The sequence below is a fragment of the Myotis daubentonii genome, chromosome 12 (genome assembly GCF_963259705.1).
Source record: "Myotis daubentonii chromosome 12, mMyoDau2.1, whole genome shotgun sequence".
Taxonomy (NCBI): Eukaryota; Metazoa; Chordata; class Mammalia; order Chiroptera; family Vespertilionidae; genus Myotis; species Myotis daubentonii.
In genome coordinates, this window is record NC_081851.1 from 6,642,600 (window position 1) to 6,662,744 (window position 20,145).

Sequence of the window (20,145 nt, forward strand, 5' to 3'; positions counted from 1 at the left end):
GGGGAGACATGTGTAGAGCAGAGGGCGTGAGTGACTGGAGGTACAACGCTAGAGAGCCACGGCGTGTGCGGTGCCTTCAACGCTGGCACCCTCACTGCTTCTCCCCATGACGCCCGTCCCAAACAGCAGCGCTGCCCATCAGTAGCTTCCGAGAGCCCTCTGTGAGTGTGGGTAGGTAAAGTCATAACATTTTGACACTTTTTGTTATGAGACATGACATAGACTTTCTAATCTATACTCAGTTTTGCTCTGCCTTTCAAAACAAGATAAAGCCAGAGTATTGTCTGGGGAATAAAACTTTCTATCATCTCATGTTCTCACTGAGTAACCAAAGAAGGCGTGTAATTTTCAGCGTAAGAGGAGCCTCCTTCTCTGTGACTGTGGTCTCTTCAGGGGAAGCAAATCTTTTGTGGTTGCTTTGGTTCTTCTTGAGATTCTATGCAAACAAAAGAGGATGTTGGCAAGAGTTCAAGAGGAGGGCTTCTTGCTGTCAGCGGAGGGTGAAGGGCGGGAGAGCGTATTTAAAACAGAGGTACTTTCTCCCACATTGATTTTCCATCTCAGCAGGTGGCCCACGTGACCTACTGCCATCCGTGCAGTGGCTCCTGGGGGGAGAGGCCCCTTCACTAACACTCCAGCCTCATGTGACTTCTAATCACCAGACTTCATGGCACCCAACCTTGATTACAGGCATGTTGATAGCTCAAGGCAGTTACATTCACTGTGCTTCCCTTCCTGTTGTTTGTCCTGGCTCCCCATATACCTAAGAATCATGAGACCTCGGGCAAGGCTCTTAATAGTGTCATGTCCTCCTCGATGTCGCATCTGCTTAAGGAAGGTACTGATCATATTTCCAGCAGAAGGGGGATGTAGGTTGAGTTAATTTCATAGCTGTAAGTAATGTACCTCCATGCGTGTGAACTAGTGTATGCTGCCATGAGCCACGCTGGGGGGTGGGGAGGGGAAGAACGGGATCTGACCCTGGCTCTGCCCTCACTGGGATGTGGCCAAGTCAGAGGTCAGGGAGTCGGCTGGGTGGTCGCCAAGGTCAGAGGTCGGGGAGTCGGCTGGGTGGTCGCCAAGGTCAGAGGTCAGGGAGTCGGCTGGGTTGTTGCCAAGGTCAGAGGTCAGAGAGTTGGCTGGGTGGTCGCCAAGGTCAGAGGTCGGGGAGTTGGCTGGGTGGTCGCCAAGGTCGAAGGTGTTGAAGGAGCCCCAGTGCCAACACCCTGTGGTTTCTGTTGCTGGCTGGGCCAGAGCTGGATCCTGCCACTTCCCTCCTGTTAGCTTTACTGGCGCTGCATTCCCACAGCATTAACGCTGACAGGGCACTTGGAAACTTGTCCACACCCACAGTTTGTGGTTGAGGAGGAATATTTTGAATAGTTAAATATCTGTCCAAAGTCGAATAGCAGGTTAGTAATAGTGCCAGGATTTTATGTGGATTATAAATTTCTATCAGTTTCCTTAAAGTTTTTCCTCCTAAGACATATATTCAGAGTAAGTTTTATAAATATTTTAATATTCTTCATTCTTAATCTTTTCAAGATCCTAAAACCTATCCTAAATTAATTTAATGCTTAATAAGTTCTCAGCCATTTCTCTTAACTTCTCTTTGAGTAACTGGCTTGACAATATTGATCAAAATCATTTTAAAATGCTTTAAATATTAGTCAAATCACTTTAAAATATAATTGCTTCTAGTCAAAAGTCAACACACACAGTGTAGTTCAGTGCTTGATGTTTTCCTAGCTCCAGAAACATCAAGCAAAATCAATCAGCAGCCGCTCGTCAGAACGTCTCACTCCCGTCAGGCATGTTTCATAGAGGTGATGCAGTTGCATCATGTACAGAGTTGTCTTTATTACTGAATACCAAGCACTGCTTATCAGTGAGGATTCCTGGGCCTTGATTCCTGTACATCATACTCACCCCTCAACGGAAAGCATCTATGTTATTTAGGAAAACATTTTTTTAGCAGTACTTGCCTCACGTAGGTCACAATGTGTGACATCTCACTTTCCCTGTGACAAAAGCGTGAATGCCCTCAGCTCGCAGCTCGCAGCTCATGTCTATATCTGACTCAGGTGCAAGGGGGCACAGCAGCAGCAGTGCCGAGCAGGGGAAAGGCACTGCTGTATTTAATGTGTGGATGTGAAATTCTCCCTTCAATTAAAAGAATACTGCTCCTTGCTCCAGGCAGAGCCTTATCAGCCACTGAGGACTTTGAACTGAGTGAAGGAGTAAACAGAGCATTCGGGCCACAAGGTGCCCATGCTCCCCGAACCAGTAGAACCGGTTGGCATCACCTCACGCTATGCTATGCTCGGGCACTGCAGGGCAGGGGACACTGAAAAGCCACAGGCGGGGCTGCCCTTACTGATGGCTCTCCAGACCAGGCAGAAGGCCAGTGTGAAGCCGACGAAGGCCCAGTTCCACTCGTGGTTCTTCCCCACGGTGGACACGCCCATGAAGATGAAGATCAGGGTCTCGCTGACACTGCTCAGCATCTTCATGAAGTACTTGATGGTCGTGTAGGATGTCTGGGACACGTTCTCTTCCACATACTTCTTCATGGTCACCGCACAGGCCGTGATGCTGCAGGAGGAGCTGAGTCTCAGAGGGAAGCAGAGGCTTGCCCTCCCCGCAAACCCACCTTATTGCTGACGCCACAGGCACACAAATCCCGTATTTACCCCGAGAAAACATCGCCTCCTCTCTCTGGCTGCAGCCTGCCCACAGATTCTCTTTCTGTCTCTTCGCCTCCCGGGGGTTTGCGGGACTTGAATGTGGTGGGGAGGAGGGCGCCAGAGCCTTCCCTCAACACAATGGCAGGCAGTTCACGCCACACGGGGAGCCCAGCTCTTTCCATCTTGCCCGCCCTCCCAAGAGCTCTGCCAACCCCTCACTCTCTACTTCACTCTGCTTTCCAACCCAAGTAAACCCACGGTGGTTCCCTGGGAAGAGTCATTCAACACGGTCCCCAGTGCCTCCCCCTGAGCAGCATTTCTTACAATAATTTAATGAGAAATCATTCATTTAAATGTTCCTGGTCTAGATCCAATTAGGAAGGGTGTGGGTGGAGAGAACTTTGCCTTGTCTTAGTAGTTCTGGTCATTTTTAAGGTGGGAAATAGGAGTTCCTAGCTTTTACACTATTATATTTAATTAAAGTAGCTATCTCTGTACAATAAAATTAACTATTTCTGCCCAAGCAGCTTCATCTACACTAATAAAAGAGAAACATGGTAATTGGCATACGACCGCTACCCTTTTCATTGGCTAATCAGCGAGATATGCAAATTAACTGTCAGCCAAGATGGCGGCCGGCAGCCAGGCAGCTTGAAACTAACATGAGGCTTGCTTGCCTCAGTGACAGAGGAAACCAACGTTCCCCGCCTGCGGCTGCCTCTGAGCCGGCAGTATAAGAAACATTGTAACAAATACCGCTGGACTTCAGCCAGCAGATTCGCAACATTGTAAGCAAAGGCCAGAAACCTACTTTCAGGAGCGGAGGCCTAAGAGCTGGAGCCAAGCCTCAAGCTAAAGCTGGCCCAGAATAAAAAAAAAAAAGAAAAAAAGGAGCGGTTGGGAACTTCAGTCACTCCCAGCCTGAAAACAGCCCTCAGCCCCTCACCCAGACTGGCCAGGCACCCCAGTGGGGACCCCCCACCCTGATCCAGGACACCCTGCAGGGCAAACCAGCCGGCCCCACCCATGCACCAGGCCTCTACCCTATATAGTAAAAGGGTAATATGCCTCCCGGCACCGGGATCAGCGTGACAGGGGGCAGCGCCCAAACCCCCTGATCGCCCTGCGGCTCTGTGTGTGACAGGGGGCGGGGCCCCAACCCCCTGAGCAGCCCTGCTCTGTGCCTGATAGGGGGGAGCTCCCCAACCCCTCCCCCCCACTCCACGGGCCCTGCTCTGTGTGTGATGGGGTAGAGGCATAACCTCCCCATTGGCCCTGCCCTGAGTGTGACAGTGGCAGCGCCCCAACCCCCTGATCGGCCCTGCTCTGTGGGTGATAGAGGGCGGTGCCCCAACCCCCTGATGGGCCCTGCTCTGTGTGTGACGGGGGCAGCGCCCCAACTCCCCAATCGGCCCTGCTCTGAGCCTGACCAGGGGCTGCACCTACGGATTGGGCCTGCCCTCTGCCACCCGGGAGCAGGCCTAAGCCAGCAGGTCGTTATCTCCCGAGGGGTCCCAGGCTGCAAGAGGGCACAGGCCGGGCTGAGGGCCCCCCCTCCCCCCCGAGTGCACAAATTTTTGTGCACCGGGCCTCTAGTATGAGAATAATGTCAGAGAGAAAACAACATGACCAGGTATAAGGGCCCAGTTGAGAAGCCTCATTCCAAGATCTAACAAGAATAAATATTTACAAAATGTTTTTCACTAAGAAAAAAGAGACCTGGATTTCTAGTCTTGTCCCATCGACCTGGTTTCACTCTACCCTGAAGGCCCTGGAGCTGCGATGCGGTTTGAAGGAAATGCAGAAGGCAGTCCCGCATGGCGTGCTTCCCCTTAGCTTGAAGAGTGATTTTTTCAAAGAAAAAAATGTACTGTCTCCCAGACTTTGTCGGCAGCAGCTTTTCTGATTATGTTTAAGTGATCTTGTATTTGCTGTGCTCGCTCAGGCGGTCACGAGAGGAGAGCAAACACAAACACAAATGCTGGAGAGTGCTTGGCAAGGACCTGCGTCAGGTTTATGTGTCTGATAAACCCGAATCCTGCCATACCTCTGAGAATTAGCATCAGTAGCCCAGCCTTCACCGGAGGCTGGTCCACAGGACGTGGGCCTAAATGCTCTTTTATTGCTACGAGAGTTGGTCCTTAGTTGGTACTCACGCCAGGATGCCTGAGAGGTAGAGGGTCTCAGCAGATAAGTAAGACAAATAGCTGAACATGAAGACGATGAGCGGCTCAATTGCAGAGATATTCTGAGTGAAACGTGTGATAAACGCAGAAACGAATCCAAAAACAATGCCGAAAAAGACTCCCCCAACCCCCACAATAATGAATCGGGCACATCCAGCCAAAATGTCGACAGGCTCTATGCTTTCGAACTTGTGCATCTTTGTGAAGGAGATTAGTATATTGTATAAGACCTGGGCAAACAGAGAATCAAGGAAAGAAAAGAAACATGAATTAGAGATGAGCATTGTTTCACACACAGATTCTTAACTTTGTGTCTAGTTAAATAATTCACAACAAAAATGACATGATGATGAAGATTAACACAGCTGCTTAACTTTAAATGTATTCCAGCTAATTTAAATGTATTCCAGCTAATTTACATGCATTCAGTTTTTCTGAATGAGTGTCATATTCACAGCTTTCAAGTACGGAGCCCCTACCTTCTTGCTCGGCCCCTGTCATTACAGTTTGTCTCCCCTCAGCTCCGAATGCGCCCTTCAATGTGGGCTCTACAACCAACAGGGAAACTCCTGTAAGCATTTCTTCTTTAACCTGAGCACCATGTGACGCTCTCTCAGCGGAGGGACATGGAGGAGGAAGGGGCTTCCCAACCTCGTCACGGCCTGGGAGGGGTCAGCGTGCGGGAAGGAGGGCTTCGCGTGGACCCTGCCAGAGCCACAGGCCCTGAAAGCGGTCCCTCTGCAACTTCACATCGTTCTCCCGGTGATCCCTGGGGAAAGCCCAGCAGGCCGGTGTGTCCCTCCCCTCCCGAGAGCAGGATCCCCTGCAGGTCCGTGCTCCCCAGACGCTCCTGGCCGCCTCCGGAGGGTGGTCTATCGTCTGCCCAGGACGCAACCCCACACCAGCTCCAGCCCGGCTAACCCGCAGCTTCTCGGGGCCCAGTGTCCCATCCACGCCTTGTCCAGAGAGACCAAACCCCTTCTCACTCCTGTCCTTCTTTGCAGGCCATCTCTCAGCCCGAGGCTACCACTGGGAGTCCCTTATAGCTTATAGGTTTTCTTTAATGTGGCTAATGTATTTTTAAAAAATATTCATTGAATTTATTGGCGTGACATTGGTTAATAAAATGATATAGGCTCCAGGTGCACAGCTCTACAATATGTTGTATATTGTGCTGTGTGCCCACCGTCCACAGTCAAGCCTCCTTCCGTCACCATTTATCCCCCTTTTCCCTCTTCTACCTCCCCTCACTTTTCCCCTCTGCTGACCACTGTGCTGCTGCCTGTGTCTCTGAGATGTTTTTTTCCTTAATCCTTTCACCTTTTCCACCAGCTCCCTCCCCCTCCCTTCTAACAGGTGTCAGCTGCTGTCTGTCTCTGTGAGTCTGTTTCTATTTGCTTGTTAGTTTATTTTGTTCATTAGTGTTCACATAGGCTGTTTAGCCTACTTGTGGCTTCTCTTTCCTGATTGGACCCCACTGGCTACACTTTCTCACTGACTCCCACCCCTCAAAAGAATCCCTAGCCTATGTGGTGCCTACTCCCAAGGCTTCTCCATTTCTCCACTTTAGTTCACATTTCTGTGACGTTGCGGCGATCTGCTGGTTGCGGTCATGCCACTGGCGAGTCCAGAACTGGCATTGAACCTGTGCGGAGAGGCCGCCCTGAGGCAGGGAGAAGTGCAGCAGGGGCTCTGAGAGGGAAGGCCAGGTCCAGAGCCCTGGGCTCCAAGCTCACCCTGCAGCCTTTGCTTCTTATTCCACGCAAAGACAACAATCAGATGGGGCAGAGGCTAAACCTCCAGGAAATGGGTCAATGATCTGTTTATGTATCAACCATATATTTCAAACTGGTATAATGCTGGTCTGCTTTATTTAAGCAAAATGAAGCTACGTTTTAAGAAAAAGAAATTGTGACAAATCCAAAAGACACTTAGTGGTTGTATCCCAACTCTGTGAGTTTGTTTAGTCCAATTCCACTTTTTGCCTGACCTCAGAGCAACCCACACACGGGTCTGGAAGCCCTGGGTGCTGTGCTCTCATTCCAGTGAGCTAAGCCACGCGGAGGAGCCAGACGCTTCCACAGACCTGCAAGGCGGGTCTGAACGCACCCAGGTGGGGCCTGGGAATTTATTTGACTCTCAAACTCAGAGAAAACTCAGGGAATTCAATCGAGACTCAAAGATTTGCATGTTGTTGCCACACACAAACTCCTTTGCATAGCTCTCCAGGTTAGAAGCAGCCACCCAGTCTGCTCCAAGGGCCTGGGAAAGCCATTCAGGTCAGCCCGTCCCTGGATGCCAAGGTGCCTGCCCGGAAGATGCCACAGAAGTTTAGGTAGTGAAAGTAGTGCATCCAACACACAGACCACATTTACAGACACAATATGTATTGACTACGTGCAAACCAATTCTCACCTGTCAGATCACCAGACTCTGGATGTCATAGTTGTAAACATTTTCTTTGGACTCATTTTGACTCACAGTGAAACGGCCAAGGCTAAATCTCAAACAAGTCCACAGCATGAATGGAACCCAGATTATTGACCCTCTACACTTGGTGTGGGGTGTGATATGGTGATGTAATCCTATATAATAAAGAGGTAATATGCAAATTGACCATCATGCCCTCACAAAGATGGCTGTCTATGACCAGGCCGGCAGGGAGGTTAGTGAGGGACAACCAAACGACTAAGCAACAGGCTGTGCGGGGTGACCAGGCCAGCAGGGGAGTTAATGAGGGATGACCAAACGACTGAACAGCAGGCTGGGGTGACCAAGGCGGCAGGGGGGGCAGTTGGGGGTGATCAGGCTGGCACACAGAGGCAGCGAGGAGTGATCAGGCCAGCAAGGGGGGGGGGCAGTTAGAGGTGACCAGGCAGGCAGACAGGTGAGCGATTAGGAGCTAGCGGTCCAGGATTGTGAGAGGGATGTCTGACTGCCAGTTTAGGGCCGATCCCCAGGATTGGAGAGGATGCAGGCTGGGCTGAGACCATCCTCCACCCCCCCATGCATGAATTTCATGCACCGGGCCTCTAGTAAGATATATACACTTAGTGGCCAGATTATTATGACCACCTGATGTTTGTAGGCAAATTAGCTATACACTGCATCCTATGGGATATGGAAGCTGAAGGCCTGTTCGAACACCTCTGCTGTCTGCAGTTACCAAGATAAAACGTCTCCAATTCACACAGGAACAAAAGGATTGGACAGTCAAGCACTGGAAAAAAGTCATGTGGTCTGATGAATCATGTTTCTAGTTATATCATGCAGATGGCAGAGTGAGAATTTGGCAGAAACAGCATGAAAGCATGCACCCCACATGCATGCATACAACCCTTCAAGCTGGTGGGGGAAGTGTTATGGTTTGGGGCATGTTTTCCTGGCATGATTTGGGCCCTTTAATTCGTGTGGAACAATGTCTGAATAGCACAACATACCTAAGTATTGATGCTGATCAAGTTCATCCTATCACGTTGATGGTGTACCCCAATGGAGATGGCTTCTTCCAACAAGACAATGCGCCATGCCACGGTGCTCGTATTGTGCAGGAGTGGTTTCAAGAACATGAGGGAGACTTTACCTTGCTTAGGTGGTCCCCACAATCACCAGATCTCAATCCAATTGAGCATTTGTGGGGCGAAGTGAAAAGAGCCATCAGGCAGCTGGTTCCACAACCATCAGATCTCACAGAACTGGACAGTGCTATTCATCAGGCATGGGGTCAGATTCCTCGCATCACCTTTCAACATCTCGTGGAGTCAATGCCAAGAAGAATCGCCGCAGTACTGAAGGCAAAAGGTGGCCCAACGAAGTACTGATGGGGTGGTCATAATAATCTGGCCACTCAGTGTATGTGTATATGTATATGTGTGTGTGTGTGTGTGTGTGTGTGTGTGTGTGTGTGTAGATATATGTGTATAATACATAAAAGATGTAGCAAAAGTAGGTACAACTGTAAGCCTCTTTTGCCTTATCCTATATATATGTTTTGTCTTTGTCTCCTGATAAAGACACAAAAGCAGTTTACTTCCTATTACTGGTTTGTATTTATATAAAGGATTAAACTCAGAAACAGCCTGAGGTATCAGGCAAAGGGTGAGGGAGGGCACAGAGCTTCCCACCCTCCCCTGCCACACTAAAAGCCAACCTTGGAATTTGTACTTTAAAAACAAAATTCCCATCTAATGATATGTTTTCCATTGATTTTAGAGAGAGGAAAGAGAGAGAGAAAACATTGATTAGTTGCCTCCTGTATGAGACTCAACCAGGGATCCAACCCAAAACCTGTGTATGAGCCCCAACTGGGAATGGGATCCCCACCCTTCAGTATAGTGACAACACTCTGACCAAGGAGCACCAGCAGACACAGCTGTGATTTCCTGAGTGACAGGTGGGAGGACCTGTTGCTATCCACAAGGAGCTCTTTTTAATCTTACCTAAGCTTATGCTAATGAGGTGACAGGGGCCAAGATAGCTTCAGGATGGAGGCTGGTTGCCAGAGTACCCAGTTACGTGATTTAGAAGGATGTGAATTTCGATACTTACCCTGCCCTCTACCCCTTACCTCCAGGTAACAGATGAGCTGAAGATTAGATGAATAACCAATAGCCAATGATTTAATCAATTATGCCTATGTAATAACACTTCAGCAAAAACCCTGAAAGAGGGGGTTCAGAAAACTTACAGGGTGCTGCTGGGAGAGCCCTGTGACAGGAGAGGGCATGGGAGCTCTGCACCCTCCCCATCCTTTGTCCTGTGCACCCCAGGCTGTTACTGAGTTGAATCTTTTATTTAAAAAAAACACCAAAACAGTAATAGGAAGTAAACTGCTTTTTTGAGTCCTGTTAGCTGTTCTAGCAAATTATCAAACCTGAGGAGGGGACGGTGGGAACCCCAATTTTATAGCCAGTCTGTTAGAATCATGGGTGGCCCAGACTTACGGTTGGTGCCTGACATGGAGGCAGCGTGTGACCTGAGAATTTAGCACAGGATGCCTGTCTGACTCCAGGCAGTGACTGTCAGGATTGACTTGAATCTGAGGGCACCACGTTGGTGTCTGGAGAATTGGAGGTTGGCTGATATGGGGGAAAACACCCACACATTTGGTGTCAGAAATGGTGTTGTGAACAACAAACAGTTCAGAGGAGGTGTCTCAGGAAAGGGTCCTTTTGTGTTAGAGAGAGGAAGAGAGAGAGAGACATTGTTTTTCTATTTCTATAAAACCTGTAGCTAACCTTAGAGTAGGCAAAAGGCTCTACTCCCAGCACTCGGTGGGGAAAGTGCCACCTCAGCTTCCCCGTAACACCCAGACCCTGGGCATTTCCTGGCTTGGAGCACGGGAGCACCGTTTGTTGTGATGGTCTCTTGTCCTCAGTCCCGAGATGTCTTCACAGCCACAGAGATGAAACGAGTATCTTGGTATTTATAACAAGCCCCTTTCCACCACACAGGTTTATGTTAATAATGTAACACTTTGAAAGCACCTAAGAATGAGGCCTGGTTTCCAGGGGAAGCAACCAGAAATAGAGAGTTGAACATTTCAGCTCCACCCCTAGTTTCCTATGAGGGAAGAACGGCTAGAAGTGGATGCAATCACCAATGGCCAATGGTTTAATCAATGAAGCCCATGCAATGAAATCTTCATAAAAACTCAACATGACTAAGCTGAAAGGCTCCCAGGTTGGTGAACATGCGGAAATTGGGGTGGGGGTGGTGGCATGTTCGGAGAGGACATGGGTGCTTCGGGTCCTTTCCCTTTCCCCATACCTTCTCCATGCCTTTCATCTGTCTCTTCCTGAGTAATATCTTTTTATAATAAACTGGTGATCTAGTAGGTAAAATGTTTCTCTGAGTTATGTGACCTGCTCTAGCATATCACTCAGACCAAGCAGGAGGCTGTTGGAACTACAACTGCAGCAGTTGGGTCAAAAGCACAGGACACAACTGGACATGCAGTTGGCATCTAAAGTGGGTGGTGAGTGCAGGCTTGTGGGACTGAGCCCTTAAACTGCAGGATCGTATGCTATTTCCTGGTGGAAGTGGCAGCATCGAGCCTATGGTAGAACACCTGCTGGCATCTGAGCATTGCACCTCCCCACCTTTCAAATGAATGGACCACCAGAATCCTTGCTCCTCTTCTATCTTTGAAAGGTTTTATGAAAAAGAACTATTTTTCTTAAGATACAGTATCTTAACTTTTATAATTTACTAGAGGCCCTGTGCACAAAATTTGTGCACTCGGCAGGGGTGAGGGTGGGGGGTCCCTCAGCCCAGCCTGCACCCTCTCACAGTCTGGGAGCCCTTGGGGGATGTCCACCTGATGGCTTAGGCCAGGGGTCCTCAAACTATGGCCCGCGGGCCACATGCAAATACAAATATTGTATTTGTTCCCGTTTTGTTTTTTTACTTCAAAATAAGATATGTGCAGTGTGCATAGGAATTTGTTCATAGTTTCTTTTTAAACTATAGTTCAGCCCTCCAATGGTCTGAGGGACAGTGAACTGGTCCCCTGTTTAAAAAGTTTGAGGACCCCTGGCTTAGGCCCTTAATGCTGCTGCAGAGGCGGGAGAGGCTCCCACCACTGCCGCTGAGCTCACCATCTGTGAGCCCAGCTTCTGGCTGAGCGGTACTCCACCTGTGGGAGCGCACTGACCACCAGAGGGAAGCTCCTGCGTTGAGTGTCTGCCCCCTGGTGGTCAGTGCACATCATAGCAACCAGCCATTCTGCCGTCAGTTGAAAAGGGCTCTCTGACATCTTCCAGGGGTCCTGGATTGCGAGAGCATGCAGGCCTGGCCAAGGGACCCCACTGGTGCATGATCAAGGCCAGGGAGGGATGTGGGAGGTTGGTCAGCTGGGGAGAGACTGCCAGAGGGCTCCAGGGTGTGTCCAGCCCATTTCACTCAGTCCAGATTAACTGGACACCAGCAGCAAGCTAACCTACCAGTCGGAGCACTGTGGTGGTCAGTGCACATCATAGTGAGCAGTTAAGCAGCCTCAGCATATCATTAGCATATTACACTTTGATTGGTTGAACAGCCCATGGATAACCTGACACTTAGCATATAAGGCTTTTATTATATAGAATTATATTATTATCATTTATTATTATCTTTACAATTGCTTTCCTATTAGTTAGGAATTACTCTGCTGCAGTTTTTCTAATTTCTTCAGGTAGGGCCTTATGTCATTGATTTTAAGTCTTTCAACTTTTTACTAAGCATTTAAAACTATACATTTCTCTCAAAGTCAGCGGTTCTCAACCTGTGGGTCTCGACCCCTTTGGCGGTCGAACGACCCTTTCACAGGGGTCGCCTAAGACCATCCTGCATATCAGATATTTACATGATGATTCATAACAGTGGCAACATTACAGTTATGAAGTAGCAACGAAAATAATTTTATGGTTGGGTCACAACATGAGGAACTGTATTTAAAGGGCCAGAAGGTTGAGAACCACTGCAAGTACATCTGTAATTGCATCCCACAAATTTTGTCATGTTGAATTTTCATTATCATTTGTTCAAAATATTTTCTAATTTCCTTTGTAAATTCTTGTTTGAATCATTAATTATTTAGCAGTGTGCTGTTTTGTTTCCAAACATTGGGGTTTTCTTAGATATCTTAATGTAATTCATTTTAATTTAATTTTGTGGTAAAGCAATTCCTATTCCTGAGTTCCTGAGGAGTGAATTGTGTGCCCCCCCAAAATTTATGTGTTGAAGTCTTAGCCTACAGCATGGCAGAATGTGGCTGGATTTGAATGTAGGTATGTAAAGAGGTAATTAAGTTAGAATTAGATCATAATGGGACCCTATTCCCATAGGACAGTGTGATAAGAAAGAGACACCAGGAGTGCACCGAGCAAGCTGGTGGCACTGAAAGCCAGGAAGAGAGTCTCATAAGAAACCAGCTCTGCTGGCACCTGGATTTTGAACTGCCAGCTTTCAGAACTGTGAGAAGTACATTTCTCTCGTTGAAGCTGTTATCGTCATAATGAGCCAGTTAATATTAATAATAGGAAGAGGGCAAAGGGGAGGCCAGACATTATAGGCATGTCATCTGGGCAGCTTCACCAGGAAGCTGCAACGTCACACTCCCCAGGGAGCCACCACCCGTTCCCTGCAGATCCCTGGGGAAAGGGGTCCAACAAAGGGGTGGATGAGCCTGAGTTCAGTGAAGTCGGGGTGATGTAGAGAAGGTGCTTGTCTGTCAGCCTCACCTTGGCAGAGATAACTGGCTAGGGAGAGCGGCCACTGTAAGTGCACGGACTCCTGAAGGCATAATTAGCTGAGCCCCCAGCAAAGAATCCTCTCCTGCTTGTCCCTCTCGCACTCATGCCTCTTGCTTGCTCCATGACCCGCACTCGTCCAGATGACAGTCTGCAAAGTGGCCTCAAGCAGCCACGTGGCCCATGGCCTTGCGGACCCCACAGGCCATGGACTGCAGCCAGGAATGCAAGCTCAGTGGGCAGATGCAGGGCTGGACGTGCTTTACCACGAAGCATGCGGGCAGTGGCCTTCGTTTCAGCCTTGCTGAGGCACAGCTGGGCCTTCCATGGGCTGCCAGAGGGAGATGGGGCCTTGCAGAGCCGGGAGTTTAATTCCACACAAACAAGGATCACTCATCCTCCCAGGGAGCCTCAGAAAATCCATTTCTTGTGATATCACAAGAATTCTACTTCCACTGGTAACAGGTGGGGATGCAGAGGTCACCCCATGACAACAAAGCTACCCAGTCTGTGGTGTTTGTATGGCAGCCCTAGGGACCAACAATGGATCTATGTCTTCGCTGATTGCCTGTGTATCTTGATTAACCCTCATTACTTGAGCTCGCCGTAAACTCAGTTGCCCCTAAAAGCCTAGCTAATTACTAACTCTGCATACATGTAAAAAGCATTGGAAATTCAGAGTCACAACAGAGTGAAAATGATCATTGCTGCATGGCAGCTACTGTAAGGATACTGTAAGGATACATAGAGAACGGGATTCATCACGCTTACACAGGAAACGAAATAATGAACTCGGTTAGTTTTCTGTCTTATGAAGGGGCACTGGCACGTTAACTCAGTAATAGAGCAGTTCCTTGACAACTACTTGCCCTGACCACTAAAGAAAATCACCTAGGAAATCAGCAACTACCCAGCAGGGATGCAAAATGATGAAAAGATGGAGGGAGGGAGCTGTTCTCTTACTCATCTATAATAATCTATCATAATAAAAGCATAATACGCAAATCAACTGAATGACTGAACAGCAGAACGACCATCCGAATGGCCTTCTGGACGACCATGCCATGACACCCACTGGTGCCAGGTCAGCCAAGGCCTGTGAGATGCGATTGGTCGGAGGCCTGGCCATTGCCCCGAGATTCCCCTGAAGAGGGAGGCCCAGGACACCAGCCAGAGGGGCGATCGATCAACTGGGGGCTCCACAATTGTCCCAAAGAGGGAGGCCCAGGCCACCAACTGGCAGGCTGCAGCGGTTGGGTGGGGCCTCCCTCAGCGGGGGTGCGATCGATCACGTGATGGCCCTGCATAGGAAGGCCCAGGCCCCTGGCTGGGGGGTGATCAATTGGGGGGCTCCACAATCGCCCCAAAGAGGGAGGCCCAGGCCACCAACTGTAGAACTGCAGTGGGTGGGTGGGGCCGCCCTCTGCAGGGGTGATCCATTGCGTGGCTCCTGGACTGTGAGAGGACACAGGCCAGGCTGAGGGACCCTTCCCCACAATGCACAAATTTCGTGCACCAGGCCTCTAGTAAAGAAATAAAATGGAAAACCTTCAACCAGGACAGAAGATGGATTTCTCATGAGATTTACCAACCCTCTAGGGCTCATATCCCTGACCATTCATTGATTAGAACCTCAAGGAACAGAGCCAGGAATATGCACTGAACAGATGTCAGAAAATTTAACAAAGATGAGAGATGTGTCAGTGGTCAGATTTTATTGACTTAGGGAAAGGCAAAAATGTTCCCTTAAGCACTCATTTTCAGCCCTGGCCTGGTGGCTCAGTTGGTTGGAGCATCATCCCATACAGCAAAAAGGTTGTGGGTTTAATTCCTGGTCAGAGCACATACCTAGGCAGTTCTCTGGTTGGGGTGCTTATGAGAGGCAACCTATCTATGTCTCTCTCTCTCTCACATTGGTCTCTCTTTCCTTCCCCTTCCTCTCTCTCTAAAATCAATAAACAGATGTCCTGGGTGAGGATTAAAAACAAACTAATTTTCAGTTCAAAAAGTTGGCAAATTCTTCTCAGCCTGAAGAATGGCTGGTGGAGGACTGCCCACTTCACAGCTGTAATTACCACCTACTTGTCAAGTCCACCAAATAGGCACCTGCATTCTATCTTCCCCCAGGCTCTAGCCTCCTAAAACTATTGAAAATTATTTTCAATGGCCTGCAGGTCTCAAATTAGCAGCTCAAAACTAACCTAACAATAACTGCCTACCCACCACCAACACCTGTTCCTCATCCATGATGTCCCCAAGGGACTGCCCTCGCCTTGCACCTGGAGTCTTTCCCCTCTTGGGGCAATGCCCATAGGACTAGCTTTGCCATTGGAGTCAGGACAGCTGTGAACAGTGGAGGATATTTCACATCAACACTTTTTTCACTATAAAAACATAGATCAGTGTGACCAGTGGACTTGTTCACTGAAGGCCAGCTTGGTGACTTGCTGCTCTGAGATGGTCACTCCGGCACTGTGGAAAGAGCACTTTCTGATAGAAAGTAGTCGCTCAGTAATATTTTTTGTGAATGAATAAATGAAGAATCCTATATAATAAAAGGCTAATATGCAAATTGTCCCCTTGGGAGTTTGACTGACTGGGAGTTCAACTGCTTGCTATGATGTGTGCTGACCACCAGGGGACGGTGCGGAATGAAGGCAGGCCCTGGCTGGCAGCCGGAAGGCCCTGTTCGCCAGCCAGGCCTAGGGACCCTACCCGTGCTCAAATTTTGTGCACCAGGCCTCTAGTGAATAAATAAAAACTTTGGGCTCAGGCTCAATCAAACTGGACTGAACTTTATTTTCAATCTGAAGGAGTTGGATTTCATGATCTCTGTTTCCTCCCATGCTGCTAGTTTAAAACTCACTGATGGTCCCTTGCTAGTCCTGGATGGTCAGAAGTGACAGAGACAACCACAGCCCGGGCCAGAACGATGGCTCTGCCTCTGACCCATGACCTGGCCATGATGGTACAGAGTGGGCGGGGTAGCAGCTTCTGCTGGGTACTGTTCATTACGTACTCACAGGAAGCTACAGAAAAGCTATCTGTCAAGTAGCTCTCCCCAAACAGCCAGATTATGGGGCTTTTCACATTATCCTGAGCGTATTTTTTCCATAGCAGGGCCCACCACACCCTGAGAAGGTGCACACGTGCTGTGCGGAGGGCGAGCTGCTGACAACCACTGAAAGCAGAAGCGCTTGCCTGTGTTTGTGGGCTTTCGTGCACGGCAATGATTTCTACTAATGGATTACGTAATCTCCCAGGATCTCTCCATGGCTTCAAAGGACTATAAGAAAACACAGAAGAACAGGTCCTGGGGTAATTGTAAGGGAGGAAGAATTTACAGATGAAAAGGGAAAAGTGAGATGTTCTGAGGTGTGGCTCCTCAAAGGCGGGACATGCCCATGCCCTGCTCGGCGGGGGCAGCGCAGGCGGCCATGGGCACAGAGCAGCTTCCACATGCTTTGTTCTCATTTTGATGATTCCCTAAGGCAGTGGTTCTCAACCTTCTGGCCCTTTCAATACAGTTCCTCATGTTGTGACCCAACCATAAAATTATTTTCATTGCTACTCATAACTGTCATGTTGCTACTGTTATGAGTCGTAATGTAAATATCTGATATGCAGGATGGTCTTAGGCGACCCCTGTGACAGGGTCGTTCGACTGCCAAAGGGGTCGCGACCCACAGGTTGAGAACTGCTGTTAAAGACTGAAGAGAGTTGGCTTTTCTCCCTAAGTGTGGTTTTTCAAATACATCTTCAGGGCTGCGAGGCCCGGCTTCCTGAAGAGGGGCCTCCTAACCCGCAAAGCTCTCCCTTCCTTCTTGCACATGCGACTGGGTGAGTTCTTAGCGCCCGAGAGTCACGGCGAGGCTGGGGAAAGCTGACTTGTGTCATTCACATCACAATCGTCTGTTTCCTCCGCCAGAAAGGCATGACCCAAACAAGTGCTTATGTGCCGGGAGCCGGTCCATCCTTGCTGTTTCAAGGGACCTGGCATATATGGCATACGGTTCTTAATATGTTTGCTCACCTTCTTGGCGCTGTGTTTTAACCAAGGTCACCTCTCCGAGAAAGGTTGAATCCCCAGGTAGGGATTTTCCCCTGAAGTTAGGGAGGGAATAAAACCCCTCAACTAAGTGCCAGGCGGGTAATTAATCACTTTAACTATGAACAATCATGCTTAAGCTACATAATCTTTACTCCCTGGAATGGAGATAAGAAACGCCTTAACCTTTGGAATAGAGATTGATAGGATTGGAATCAACTGGTATAAATACAGATGCAACAAGACAGAAAGAGACAGAGCTTAGAACACAGAATTAAGAAGACAGAACTTACACAGAACATTCTCTAGAGACAGAAGAACTTCGCTGGAGAGAACATGGCAAAAGATCCTGGACAGAAACTGGCCTCAGAACCTAGAGACAGAACCTAGCGAGAGAACATGGCAAAAGATCCTGGACTGAACCTAACTACAGAAATTGGCAAGAGAACCTGACTAGAACCTGGTGACCGAACCTGGCTAGAGATCTCAGACAGAACCTGGCTAGAGAACCTAGCGAGGGAACATGGCTACTGAACCTGGCTGGAAAACCTAGATAGAACCTACCTGGAGACCCTGACAAGAGAACCCGGCTATGATGATCAACTGAAGGCTGTCTCCGTGCCATTCCTTCTTCGCTGACTCCGTCCACACCTTTGGGGACCCCTGGACCCGCTGGGGTTGGACCCCAGCACTTATGAATCCGCTGTGAGGAGCCCAGTGATGCCATGGCTGGCCCGCGTGGCCATCGCAGGCCTCTGGGTGATTAACACGCTCGGAGCCGCGGGCAGGCTGCTCGTTAAGGGGTCTGCAGTGGAGACCCAGGTGTGTGGGGACAGGTGTCACCACCTTCCCAGCTGGGCAGGTGGGCAGTCAGGGCTGCTCCTCAGGCAGGTGGGGCTCATTGCTGCCAACACCCTTGTTTGTGGGACCTACCAACACTGGCTGCCCTCTGCCCTCGCTTCTCCCAGCTCCTCCCACCACCCCGCCTGATCCACAGCATCCCAACCTATTTGTGTGTGTGTATCAGGCACACACACACACTCACACACACACTCACATACACACAGACTTAGACCCACAAACTCACAACATGGCCCCTCCCCACCTCAGACCTGAACAGCCAGCACCACAGCTCACTGTCAACGGCAGGTGTGGCCAGGGAGAAGCACGCCAGGCAAAGCCCTGAAAGCGTCGGCTGGTGCAGGTGCGGAGGAAAATGCCTGGGCCCTGGGCTGGGTGGGGCAGACACCTGCTGCCCCCACGGCGGGTCAGAAGCCGGTGGAGAAGCGCACGGCTCAGCCGCACCTGCGGGGCCCTCCCCGGACAGCGAACCGCGCGAGGCTGCAGGGCCCTTGTCTGAGGCTTGGGCTCTGTCCCCGTTTCTCTGCAGACAGACACCAGCCAGGGCAGGAGGGCAGCCACACGCCATGCGCCTCTGGGTCTCAGTGCACATCCCCCTCCAAACGGCCCTCTGACAGGAGATGAACCATTCCCACTTGACACATGAGAAACCGAGGCACCAAAGGATGGAGCTGCTTGCTCCAGATCACACAGCTGGGGCTCAAGCTCCCCCCGACACCGCGCTCCTCACAGTCCTGGCTGGAAGGAGGTGTCCATCCCAAAGAGGCGGGAGCATCTCACCTCCGACCCGGAGCCTGAGTCAGGCGGGAGGCAGCGAGACAGCAGGAGCACAGGAGAAGCTGCCTGCGCCCTGGGCAGTGTGTCCAGGTGCGTGCACAGCGCTGGCCACCGGAAGGCCAAGGCCGCAGCGCCCCGCAGGCCGGAGGGGCCGGCAGCCCAGCCTGCCACATGCTCACGCGCCAGGTGCTGTTTAAGTGCTTGGGGCGGGGTGGGGGGTGGGGTGGAGGGTAAAGACTCACTTCCACCCTCGCACAACTACCCCATCCCCAGAAGGGTACCGAGACCCAGATGAGGGAAGTGACCCCGAAAGCCACAGCTGCAGGTCGTGGGCCGAGAGGCACTGAGGCTGAGCCTCCCCGCTCTGGGCCGTCTCACTGCCCTGGGGCGGCCACCACCGCGAGGACCTGGGAAGCAGGGGAGGCGAGCGCAGAGAATCCTGAAGGGCGTTCACCCCAAGTCACCCTTCATGTTTCCCGGGCACAGGCCGCTTTCTTGGCAAACTGTGCCCATCGTCCTCCTGTCCTCACAGCTCCCGGGCCTGGCCTGGCCCTTATCACCAGCGACTGCCTGCGTGTCCGGCCAGCATGGTTCGCCTTCACATGCCCAGTGCCCCGGGCAGTGCCAGGGTGGACAGCACCCCACCGGGGTGGGAAGGGAGGACGCTGTATCCTTACACCTGCCCCACTCCCACCCCACCTGCCCCACTCCCACCCCACCTGCCCTACACCCACCCCACCTGCCCCACTCCCACCCACCTGCCTCACTCCCACCCTACCTGCCCCACTGCCACCCCACCTGCCCCACTGCCACCCCACCTGCCCCACACCCACCCCACCTGCCCCACACCCACCCCACCTGCCCCACTCCCACCCCACCTGCCCCACACCCACCCACCTGCCCCACTCCCACCCTACCTGCCCCACTGCCACCCCACCTGCCCCACTGCCACCCCACCTGCCCCACTCCCACCCCACCTGCCCCACTCCCACCCCATCCCAGTGTGTAGGCTCGGGGCAATTTGAAGTTCAGTGGAGGCACTTGACTCTCAGGAGGAAACAGCCCAGCTCCCAGCTGCTCTGACAAATCCACTTTCCAGAGGAGTGTCACTCTGGAGGCTGAGGAAGGAGGCTGTGGCAGGCGAGCCCAGAGCTGCAGGGCAGCCACAGGCCAGCAGCCCCTGCGGGGCCTCTGCTGTTTGCTGCTCTGTCCCGTCACAGCTGTCACTGCCACCAGCGACTCCTCAGTAGCGCTCAGTGGTACACGCGGGCCCTTGGTGATGGCGGGAGCTGCTAAGAGATAATCCCCACACTCTACAGGCAGCCAGGTAGCAAGTAGGCTGATAAAGGGTGGAA

At 50.8% G+C, this 20,145-nt stretch overlaps 1 protein-coding gene across 1 annotated transcript in view; it reads right to left on the reverse strand.

Annotated features, from left to right (window-relative positions):
- The window catches only part of SLC9A4 (solute carrier family 9 member A4), an 82,204-nt gene that overhangs the window by 48,063 nt on the left and 13,996 nt on the right, over positions 1 to 20,145 (reverse strand). Inside the window, exons 3-4 of the mRNA XM_059658851.1 lie at positions 4,844 to 5,103; positions 2,378 to 2,595 (exon numbers count right to left, since the gene is read on the reverse strand). Coding sequence (XP_059514834.1) covers positions 2,378 to 2,595; positions 4,844 to 5,103 — 478 coding nt within the window. The remainder of the gene's footprint in view (positions 1 to 2,377; positions 2,596 to 4,843; positions 5,104 to 20,145) is intronic.